The sequence below is a fragment of the Calidris pugnax genome, unplaced genomic scaffold (genome assembly GCF_001431845.1).
Source record: "Calidris pugnax isolate Ruff unplaced genomic scaffold, ASM143184v1 scaffold1, whole genome shotgun sequence".
NCBI lineage: Eukaryota > Metazoa > Chordata > Aves > Charadriiformes > Scolopacidae > Calidris > Calidris pugnax.
The window spans coordinates 2,442,084-2,453,611 of record NW_015090800.1 but is presented as its reverse complement, the minus strand read 5'-3'; the positions used below and the strand labels follow the sequence as shown (position 1 = coordinate 2,453,611).

The 11,528-nt window shown below is 41.5% G+C and overlaps 1 protein-coding gene across 1 annotated transcript; it reads left to right on the top strand.

Annotated features, from left to right (window-relative positions):
• The first annotated feature begins 2,235 nt into the window (after positions 1 to 2,235).
• MGST1 (microsomal glutathione S-transferase 1) lies at positions 2,236 to 10,410 on the top strand. The gene is made up of 4 exons (XM_014937526.1): positions 2,236 to 2,392; positions 4,757 to 4,904; positions 6,992 to 7,086; positions 9,825 to 10,410. Exons 2-4 carry the CDS (start codon positions 4,764 to 4,766, stop codon positions 10,069 to 10,071), a joined length of 483 nt encoding a protein of 160 aa, XP_014793012.1. The 5' UTR covers positions 2,236 to 2,392; positions 4,757 to 4,763; the 3' UTR covers positions 10,072 to 10,410.
• Positions 10,411 to 11,528: the final 1,118 nt, after the last annotated feature.

Below are 11,528 nucleotides of genomic sequence, written 5' to 3'. Positions count from 1 at the left end.
CTTTTTTATCTTTTATCCTGTTTAATTTCCTTTTTTATTTTTTTTCCCTTCCCTTCCCTTCCCTTCCCTTCCCTTCCCTTCCCTTCCCTTCCCTTCCCTTCCCTTCCCCTTTCTTTTTCTTTTTCTTTTTCTTTTTCCAGTTTTCTTTGTCTTTTCCTATTTTTCTTTTTTCCATTTTTTTTTCTATTTTTTTCTCTTTTTTTTCTTCCTCCTTCCCTCCTCTTTTCCCCCCCTTCTTGTCCTCCTCCCTTCCTCATCACTTCTTTGCTTAGAATAAAGGGAATTCAATGATGTTGGGAAAAAATTAGTAAGGTGTTGGCCTCAAAATTCAAAGACTGGGAACATACAAGCTTTCTCAATTTCAGAAGCGTTTCTTAAGGTCACATAAACCAATCTAAATTTCCAGGATCTGTAAAACAGGACTGTGAAATTCAAAGGGCGATTTTTGTAGAATTTATAGCTGCATTTTCCTTCTTTTTATATCCTGTATACAACTAATGAAAATGGCCTTTCTCCTGGCTTTCTGGTATTTTCAGGTCTAGAGTTCTGAGAACTGCCTATAGATCAATTACCAGCTTTTATTCTCAAGTATAATAATGTGGGCTTAGTTTAACTCTGTTTAAAACTTAACAGGTTTACCTTCTTTTTAAACTGGTTTCTGATGAAGATTAGAATGCCAAACAGAAAAAAAAAAAAAAAAAAGAAAAAAGGTGGTAATAGGAAACACTTATAGTTTTATTTCAATAGCAGAAATTACACTATATGATCTGGATATATTATACAAGAATTTATGAAGATACAAATCCTGCCTTGAAGTTAGGAGCCACAGAAAGGCTTTCATTAAAAAAATATAATAAAAATCCATTCCCTGGTATGGATCCATGCTTATATGAGTTGTTTTGTTGACTTCAGTAGAAATGCTATTTGCTGTGTCCTTACCAAGAACAAAGGTTCCTGAACCCAACTTCTAGCATCTTTTAAAACGAGTTCTGATAGTACAATCCTTGCTCAAACGAGTTTTGCTGTGTTTGATGATTAATTAAAGTCACAAAGGTCTGCACACACAGGCATTTACCATGACACAAAGCATAGCAGTAATATCAATGAATGATGAATATATGTACCTAAGACTAGTTTTTCTATAATGATGAAGCTTTAAAAATTGTATCCCTTTCTGACAATGTCCACATCTTTAAGATTATTTCTGGAATCTTTACGGGGCACCCGAGTACATTTATCTCTATCTTCTTCAGTCTTACATGAGCTGCTTAGTCTCAAGCATTCTGGAGGGTGTAGAGAGGTGGGGGTCGGTCTCTTCTCCCAAGTCACAGACGACAGGACGAGAGGAAATGGCCTCAAGTTACACCAGGGGAGGTTCAGGCTGGATATTAGGAAAAATTTTTTCACCAAAAGGGTTATCAGCCATTGGAATGGGCTGCCCAGGGAGGTGGTTGAGGCACCATCCCTAGAGGTGTTCAAAAGATGGGTTGATGTAGCGCTGGGAGATATGGTTTAGTGATGGTGTTGCTTTTTGTTTGTTGTATGGGCGTCTGTTTTTGTCAAAATTAGGTTGACGGTTGGACAAGATGATCTTTAAGGTCCCTTCCAACCTAGAAGATTCTGTGATTCTGTGAGGAGCGATGTGGGAATAGCATAATTTTCTCTGACGGAGCAGCGAGAAGCTTGGAGACCAGGTTTCCTCCTTTCATCACATCCTCGCGTGCCGGTAAGAGAAGTTCACGGCCCTGAAGTTCCTTTATTTTCTCTTACATTTTGCAAAACAACACGATGCACACTGATTGCAACACCGCTGACGGCTTGGCAATACAAGCATTTTTTTAAAATTTTTTCTTTTGGCAAAGGTTCAGATCCACCAAAACAACGTTGGGGCCCAAAGTACTGAGGCTGGAGGTGCTTTACACAGTTTCTCCGGTAAGCTTTGAGCCCACTGGGGAGTTTGGGCAACTGGCTGGCCATGAGGCGTCCCTCACGAAGCCTGGCCGGGGTTACAGATCTTTGGTTTCCCTTTGCCTCAAAGCCCAAGGGTTTTAAGACACGAAGGCCTTTTCTCGCTTGTGCCCTTTTACTGGTTTTCCTTCCTTTCTCCCCAGGTAACGTTTGCTGGGGCCTGGGCCTGGCCTCGCCTTTGGCGAGCCACCAAGGCCGCTCCAGCGGCCTGCCCGTCAGGACACCGGCCCCGAAGGCCGCGGAGGCCGCCGAGGCCTCGCTTGGAGCTGGGCCGGGACCCGCCTCCGCGCCCGAATGGGCGAGGAGAGGAGAGGAGAGGCGGGGCCGGGCCGGGCCCCGGGGCGGGCGGAGGCGCAGTGGCCGGTGGGGAGCGGCGGGGATCGGGACGCGGTGTGGGCGCTTTCCCGAGGGGACGCGAAGCGAGGTGCGTGGGCGCTGCGTGATGGCGGCTCCCGCTGGCGGGCGGGAGCGGGAGGGCCCCCCCATCCTCCCTTCTCCTCCTCTTCTCCCGTCCCGTCCCGCCGCCTTCCCGGCCAGAAACGCTCCACGGGGGTGCGGGGGTTTTTCCTCAGGAGGCTGTGGTGGGGATGCGGCGTAGGGGACGGCCCGGTGCTTGCGGGGCCGGGGCCGCCCCCCCTGGATCTCCGCGCTGGGGCCTGGGCCGAGGGGAGCGGAGCGGCCCAGCGTGTGCGGGACGGGGAGAGGGTGACCCGCTGCGGGGCCGCGGCTTAAACGCCCTTTGGAAAGCGGCGTTTGAAGGAGGAAAGGGGGGAAAAATGCCGTCCCGGTGCTGGGTGCCGCAACCGCGCGGTCAGCCGGGGCTGGGACAGAGTCACGGGTGGGGGGGACGTCGGTCCAGCCGTGCTCCCGCTGGGGTTGGGGGGGGCAGAGCCGTCTGGGGTGGCTTTATCCACCGGTAAAGACGTGGAATATTCCCATGGGATCCAGGTGCGTGCACTTAACCATGCCCGGGTTGGCTCGCAGCACCGGGGAGGTGTTATCCTGCCTTTGCAGATCAGGCTGGCTGCAGCCTTGATTAGCCCCTCTGCCGTTTCGCCCGGCGGGGTGGTTTTTGGTTTTGTTTTCTTTATTTTGCATTTCTGCTGGTGTTAAAACCGTGAATTCATCGGTACAGTTCCTTTCCTGGGCTTTATGAGAGTTTCCCTGCGAGTAGGGAAAACAGGTAAATGTGGTGTAGCACCAGAGATGCTGGTGGACAGTTTCTCGGGACTTTGCATCGGTTTTTGGGTGTATTTTCACCGTAGCTTTAGAATCCAGAAAGGAAAAAAAAACCAACACAAAACACTCCGAAGCCACAGATTGACCTTCTTTTTGTTGTGTGAAACTATGAATGCTCTGTAGAAACTGCTGAGAAACGTCTTTGCTGAATTGCTGATTATCTCCAGAACTGCTGTTCTGTGAAGTGAAAGGAAAGAAAGTTATACTGAATTTCTCCTAATCCCCAGAGCCAGCGCTTGGCCTGGTGACTCAAGCAGTGTTTTGGAAAGGATAAAAGAGAGAGCAAAGTCCCATCACTGCAGCCAGACTCATCCAGGAAAGGCTGGAGTTGTTTCACTGAGCAAAGAGCTGCTTACCTCCGACTTCCCCACCTTCCTACCAAGGATGTGCCTTCAGAGCAATGGTCTTCTGCTGGTCGTGGCTCATCCAGTGTCTCCTGTTTGGCTATAGCTGGCAGTGACTCCGTGCTGAAAGCAAGATGAGAGATTGTTAGAGCTGTAATCAAGTTAATATTGCTATTATTAACTATTGTTAAAATGATATCATAGGAAATAATGAAATTAACTATAACAAAATAATACATTTATTTGGGTTTTGAGTGAAGCTAAGACATACAAGTTTTAAGGATTCCTACTCATTAAGCTAGTGATCAAAGCACTTGATGAGGCAAAAAACCCTTACTCTCTGCAGAGCACAAATTGCATGTGCAAGGAGACATGCTTTTTGTTTTATGTGCATTCAGTCCTTACCCCGTTCTTAACTTTATGGTGTTAATAACAGGTACCACCTCCACAGGATTGTGGGTTTGGTATGGTCTCATTGGAAAGAGAGTTCATTAGCTTAAACCTCCCATGATAAAAGCATAAATAGTTTCTCTGCTTTTTGTCATTACAACTTAATCTTTGCCTGTGAATCATGCTAAAAGCAATTTTTAAGAACAGGGTCTCAAAGGAGAAAAATGATGCGTGTTTAACTGAGTTTGATCACAAGTGATTGCTGGGTGGGAAGATACTGGTTAGTTTAAAAGCTAAAGTGCAATTATAATTGTGTCATTCTACAAAAAAATAAAGGAAGTTAGGCAATACTAATTTTCCTCTTTAAACCCTATAGTATGTATAGTATGTCATCACATTCTTTCTATCCTGGCAACTACTTAGGGAAATCCACTAGTTCAAATTAATTGATCTAAAATTGATCTAACTCCTTGTATTGTTTCAACAGTATACTGAATGTTGGGACAAAATTTTGGTTTTGCAATTACATTAACTATTTTGGTGGTATATATTTTGACAATTCAATAAACAGCTATAATGGAAGCAAAATACTAAATGATAATATAGTTTCTCATCTTAAAGTATTATGCCATTGACAAACTGAAGAAAAATAAATTTGTTTGAAAAGAAATGTTTCACAGTGGCAAAATTCTGCTGCAGTTCCAGTGATGCTGAAAAAAAAAAAAAAAAAAAAGGGCTATCCTGACAATTTGACAATTTTGTTACCAGAAATTTGGATTGCTATGATGTTAGCCTAACTTTAATGTTTTTTAAAGGTCATCAATGAAGAGTGAAGAAATGGCTAAATTGACCCAGTTAATTGACAATGACGTCTTCCGGGCTTATGCTACTTACACAACTATTGTTCTTCTAAAAATGATGCTAATGAGCCTTGTAACAGCATACTTCAGAATCACGAGAAAGGTAAGAAATTGGGAATATTGACTGGTACAATAGGTTGAAATTTATATTGAAATACAGAGTTATCACAGAGTTTTCTTTTCTTTTCAGCTTTCAAATACTGGTGCTGTTTTTTCTTCTTCCTTCTCTAATGATATTCTGAGTTTGGTGTGCTGGTCTCAAAAGGATGACGTTGAATTATAGAACGACACTCTTAACGGAATAGACATCTTTAACATAATTATGACACTGTACCTTACAGTTGCATTTTACTTTACCCTTCTAAAACATTTATCTTGTTTTTAAATAAGAGTTTTTAGTAACTGTAATTTCCACTTGTTCTGCAGAACGCTGGGGACCAGGGCACCCAATTTATAAAGCAAATAAAAGGTGGTATGGAACCATGTTACATGAATAACCAACTAGTAGGGTTAGAAGAGGGGATATGAACTGGATTTTCATGCATCTATAGCCCTTTCATCCAGTTATTTTAAAGCTCTTTACATTCCCTAGTTGTTTTAGCCTTCCCATTGCAAGTAGGTCATTATTTTTTAAAAAAAAAAAATATCTTAATTTTTTTCTAGAATGAGAGGCGGGCTGAAAATTTATGTGAATTGATGTGTAGGCTAGATAAGTATATGAAAGATCAACTGAGGATTACTAAATATTGCAGAAGCTGCATCTGGTTTAGGAGAGAGTGCTCATGGGAAGCATTGCCTTGTGTTTGCCCTGTTCTTGGTCTTATCTGGGCCACTGTTGGAAACACTTGATCCTGGGCTGAAAGAGCCTGGAGTTTGCCCCACATCTGCAAGAGGGTGTGTGCTTCAAGGATTTTCTTGCAGTCACTCTGTTGAAATACTGTATTTCATTCCTGCTGGGTGCAAGAAAACATAGCTGAGCTGTTCTGTGGTTCATGAGGTCCCAGTAGCACAGCATTTGAGCTACTGCTGGTTTCTGATAGCTCTCTCAATCTTTCACACAGCTCAAGGTTGAACATACAACCTGTCTTGTGTGTTCAAAATAGGACCCAGATGTCTGTGGTGTAACTTTACTTCCTTTTGCTCTTGAGGAAGCACAGCAGCTGTACTGGTCCTGGGTGTAGGTCCAGTGGAGTCCTGTATTAATGCTCAGACCATGTTATGATCCATAGGTCTGCAGGTGACATGGGGCCTTCATTAATGTGGAGTACTTGGTTTTCTTATGACAGACAGTAATATTACAAACGGAAAAATTAGTAAAGTCATTTTGATTTCCTATTTAGTATAAAAAAGCCTTTAAAATGTTAAATAAAAATAGAAGAAAACACTTAGTTGAGTGCGAGAAGGTAAAATGTTGCTGATATTGATACTGTTAACATGTCTCCAAAATTTTGAGGCTCAGGATATTTTAGAGAAAGGGATCAATGCTGTGTCAGAGAGCAATCATGTAGCTCTCCTAAAACCACAAGGTTTTCTTGACTCAAGCCTGCATAGCTGAATGGTCCACAGAATGTGTGTTACTGTGTGTCAGCAAGGAGATCTACTGCAGCCTACACTAACCGAATTAAATGTTGCTTTAAAATAGTGTCTTACAGTATTTGGAGGTAATAAATGGGTCATATAAGTTGTACCTTTTACCTTATAAGTACCTTTGTACTTACAATTTGTACATAAGAGGAAAGAGTCATACACGAGTATGGGACTAAGACACTTAGATGCTATTGCTGTGTAGACTCCTGAAGAAGGAAGGGATCCAAAAGGGCTTTCAGATAATTTGTCAAGAATAATGAGAAAGAGACTTAGGCAGTACGCTCAGTGGTTGTACCTTCCAGGTCCTTATGTTCCTTCAGGCCAAGTAACAGTCATCTGCCATGCTTGTCCATCTTACAAAAAGGCTTTATCTACATGCATAAATTACATTACATTAATTTGTCAGCGTGGAAGCTACATACAGCCTAGGCTCAGGAAGACAGTAGTGTAGTGAATATATTATTCTCCATGCGTTTAACTTCAGGTAAGTTATGTGAGGTTATAGAGGCATTAGTAAAAAGAGTGACCTTTATAGCAAGCTGCCGTGATTAGAAAAAAACATTCTGTCTTCTAACCTCTCATGTGTGTTTATGTTTGAAATAGGCATTTGTCAACCCAGAAGATGTAGCATCATTTGGTAAAGGTGAGACCGCTAAAAAATATCTGCGGACTGATCCGGATGTCGAACGTGTACGCAGGTAATGCATAGGAGTATTGACAAATCATTTTAAGCAGCAGCATAATACTAAATCAAGGAGTTGATTTCCCCCCATTCTCTTCAGCAAGCCTGTGTGCTTTGTGCTGCTTTATGTAGCAATCTAATATGTCAGTTTCTCTCAATGAACAGACCATTCCACATGCAAATGGTCAGTGTGCATACCGAAAAGAATAAGTCATTGTCTGGTTAAAATAGCTAACTCTTGGACAGTATGCTGTATACAGGGGGGAAGTGATGACAAGTTTGTAAAATATGGTAGTAAGGTGATTTAATATGAAGCAGTGTACATTAAGTGTAAATCAGCTTTCTATATAGTTTGAACACCAGTTGCAACATTTGTATCTTTTCCTAAAGTGTAAAGGAAATACCAGGAGGAAGAGGGATAAAACTATGTTTAAGGAATGCAACTCCAAAGTTGTAATGAGGGCATTAATATGGCAAATTGTACTGAGTAGGAGTCAAAGCCAGTGCTCCTTTTTGCTGGATTGAGTGGAGGTTGCTCACTGATGTGTCAATTGTACAGGGAAGTTGACCAGCCTTCTGGAAGACTGCTATTAATAGCATAGCATTGTGCAACCTGCCGTGTATGCATTTTGTTTTGCAGGATTCGTGGCAGAATGTGAGCTGTATTTCAGTGGGCTGAATCTTGCAGCTTATTTAATTTATTTTATTTAGCTGATGGCAAAATTTTGTTACCAAAATCATAACTTTAGAGATGCTGTTTGATATACCTGTACTAACAAGGAAAGGAATACTTTCCATATCATTATTCCTTAATGAAGCTAACATTTTATTTGCCATATGTGTATTTTTATACCAAAAACTGGAATATGAATGAACTGTTCTCATTTAAACCACCATTAGGGAAGATCTTGAAAATAAGTATCGGCTCTAATTTCAGAACAGTACATCCTTGCAAATGTAGATGACTGTGGTATATTTTTTTATGTCTCTTCTGGATTAATATCTCAGAAAGAACATTCTAATCTCAATGGGCTGTAAAAATGCTCTGAACTTTCCTTTTCTCTTCCTGAGTGGTTCAGGGTGGTTTTAGTTGTTTAATTTGCTGGTTGTTATATAAAAATGGGCACCTTTTGGTGAGGAGCAGTTCTTTTTTATTTGTAAATTCTAAGATGCCCTTTTAACTCAAATTATTATGGTAGAGGAGTGACAACCACCCAACAGAGTCATTTACACAGAGTAGATTTTTTAGAACACTCTATTAAGAACAGTTGTGTTGCTATTTTGCAGAGAATTCCCCAGACCTAGGAATCAGCTTGGTTCTAGTTACCCCATTGGTGCTGCAGCATCCATTTTTCCCTCCCAACAATGGTTCTGGATGGCAGTTTACTGTATTTTTGGTTTGCAGGCTTCATGGCAACAGAGATTTAGCATGTATTCTCTTCTGTATAAGTGACTGGAATTTGTCGTGTTCATGGGTGTAGAAAAGACATTGCTTTCTTCAGTGTACTTTTTCAGAGAAAAAAAAAAAAGCTGGAAGATACATTCCCTTGTAATGATAAATGACTTCAGAAAGCAGCTGCAAACAGCACCATGTTCTGATTCTAGTTGGCTGTGAAATTTGACATAATTAGTAAGGTTTAGAGGTTGTTTCAATCAGTAAATTTGGCTGGAAGTATAATTTATCTAAAGAGGTAAAGGGAGCAGGGAAGGTGTAGGAAGAGGCGTGAAAGAGTACTTCAAGATCTGGAGTTCAATCTCAGCACATTTTTAGTAAATTATATTATGGTTTCAAAATTTCAAACATTTTTCAGCTATTTTAGGGCTTAGTAGTGAAGAAAATGAACCAAAAGCGTAACTGTCACACCTGTTAGATGCTCAAAAATAGCCTTCTTCAAGATGATTGAACTTCATGAAGATTTATAGAATCTTCTATATATAGGATGTTTCATATTGTCTTTGTGGAGACTATGAACTGAGTTTATGGGATTGGAATAGACTATCTGGGCCATGAAGTCCAGTAGTTGCAGTCACAGTCATCCAGTTGATTGATGTTCAGTTGAAAGAAGCTACAAGAGAATTCCAGCTATCTGTCTTCTTCCCCACTTTTCGTTGTGTCCTTGCATACCCAGGAACTCTCATGTACCTCATAGAATCATAGAATTGCCCAGGTCGGAAGGGACCTCCAAGGGTCATCTAGTCCAACCTCCCTGCAGTCAGCAGGGACACCCCCAACTAGACCAGGTTGCCCAGGGCTTCGTCGAGCCTCTCCTTGAATATCTCCAGGGATGGGGCCTCAACCACCTCCCTGGGCAACCTGTTCCAGTGCTCCACCACCCTCACAGTGAAGAACCCTCTCCTAATCTCCAATCTAAATCTGCTCCCCTCCAGCTTGAAGCCATTGCCCCTCGTCCTGTCACTGCAGGCCTTTCTGAACAGGTTCTCCCCAGCCTTCATGTATATTACCTCATGTAAGTCCCCAATATTATGAAGATCCTGGGCAAAAACTAAATCCTTTCATACAGAAAATCAGAAGCTTAAAAATGTGGGGTGTGGCACGAGAGACCAGAACAATGTCAGGTGAACGTGCCCAAACCATTTCGGTAGTTGAATCAAGTCCCCACTGCTGAGGAAGCCAGCAGTTGTGTTAGGGCCTTAACAGGTGTATGCTTTGAAGATGCTTAATAATCTTGAGGCTTGAAGAGGTTCATTCAACGTAATGTAACACCGTAAAACCAACTTTGCTTCTTTCCCCAGAGGCCACCTGAATGACCTTGAAAACATCGTCCCGTTTGTTGGCATTGGACTGCTCTACGCTCTTAGCGGCCCTGAGCTCTCCACGGCCTTGCTGCATTTCAGGATCTTCACCGGGGCTAGGGTCCTTCACACTTTTGCCTACTTGATCCCTCTTCCCCAGCCTGGCAGAGGTTTGTCTTGGGCAGTTGCCTACGCGGTGACCATCTCCATGGCCTACAAAGTGCTGAAGACGGCGTTGTACCTGTAGCAGGGTGGTAGCTTCTGCCCACCCTTCCACATTCCACCCCAATTCCCCAGCGGTGTGTGTTGATGTCTCGAATGAGCCAGCGTGAGTTTTCTGTGGTGACTGGAATTAATTTTTTAACAGAGGGAGGGAAAAAAAAATATAAATATATCCTTCTCCCCATATTCCCTATTCACAGGCTGCGTTGCCAAAATGTTAGATTGAATGTTCCCTTTGCGATTTGTCAAGTGCTTATGATTCTAAACATGCGATGATGGTGTATTGATAGCATGTGTGGTAATTTTCTACAGATGCACTATTTTTGGCTGTAGCTCTGAAGTCTAAATCAATAAAGACAAGAGGGGAAAAAAAAAAAAAAAAAGCGTGTTTGTATTTTTTGTTTTCGTTTTGACTCTTCTCGCTGCAGCCAGCAAATAGCATGTCACTATGCATCAGGAAGAGATTCCAATCATACAGTTCTTTGAAGAATGCTTACCTTAATAATAAGATATAACCAGTAATGCGAGGCTTGTTGTAAAAAAAAAATAAAAATCTTTGATGAAATTGTTGTTTGTATAATCCATTTTGGGATTAAAAAAACCCAAACCGTTGCAGCTCTATTTCTGTCAGTCGAATAGATTAAAAAGAAAAAAGTATTTGGGCTAAACTCTGATCAGTGACACTGGTGAAAATCTGAAGTAATTCTTTTTGTTGAAGTCACTCCAGACATAGGTTTTGTGACTGGATAAAGTACAAGATTTTGTAGAATATATTTTTTTTTTTCATTTATGAATAAATTCAGCATAAAATGAGTGACACTTAAAAATGTATATATAAAGTAATTCAGATATGAATATATAATTATTTTGCATGTCATACTGTCATAAATATGGTGCTGATAGAAAATTTTCCTCTTTACTTACATCTTTCTATGATGTATCAGTTTGAAATATTTTCTTTAAAGACTCTTCCTGGTCTTTTTTGGTTGGTTTGTTCATTTTTTTATATCTGTAGCTTAAATAATAGCACAAGATTTCAAAAAAAAAAAAAAAAAAAGACCCAGAAAAGTCTTTCTATCCATTGTGCTGGTCATTGATAAATTTTAAACGGCAGAAATCACAGCAGAACATGTGCAGTTTAGTTTCCTATCTCAGAAGTTCCCTCTGCTGCCTCTGAATGGCAAAGGCTTTGCTTTTCTCTTTTTCTGTGGGAGAAGGTCCCTTCCAACCTAAGCAATTCTGTGATTCTGTGGTTCTCAGACCTCACGTGTGAGCCTGGATTGACAGGCTGAAGGAGTTGGGGTTGTTCAGCCTGGAGAAGAGAAGGCTCCGGGGGGACCTTATAGCCCCTTCCAGTACCTAAAGGGGGCCTGCAGGAAAGATGGAGAGGGACTTTTTATGAGGACGTGTAGTGACAGGGCTAACAGTTTTAAACTGAAAGAGGGCAGATTTATATTAGATCTCAGGAAGAAATTTTTCACT

Coding starts and splice junctions, on each gene's coding strand:
- MGST1 (XM_014937526.1), top strand. CDS start 4,764: ATGAAGAGTGAAGAAATGGCTAAATTGACCCAGTTAATTGACAATGAC. Junction 4,905..6,991: donor ACTTCAGAATCACGAGAAAG/GTAAGAAATTGG, acceptor TGTTTGAAATAG/GCATTTGTCAACCCAGAAGA. Junction 7,087..9,824: donor GATGTCGAACGTGTACGCAG/GTAATGCATAGG, acceptor TTCTTTCCCCAG/AGGCCACCTGAATGACCTTG.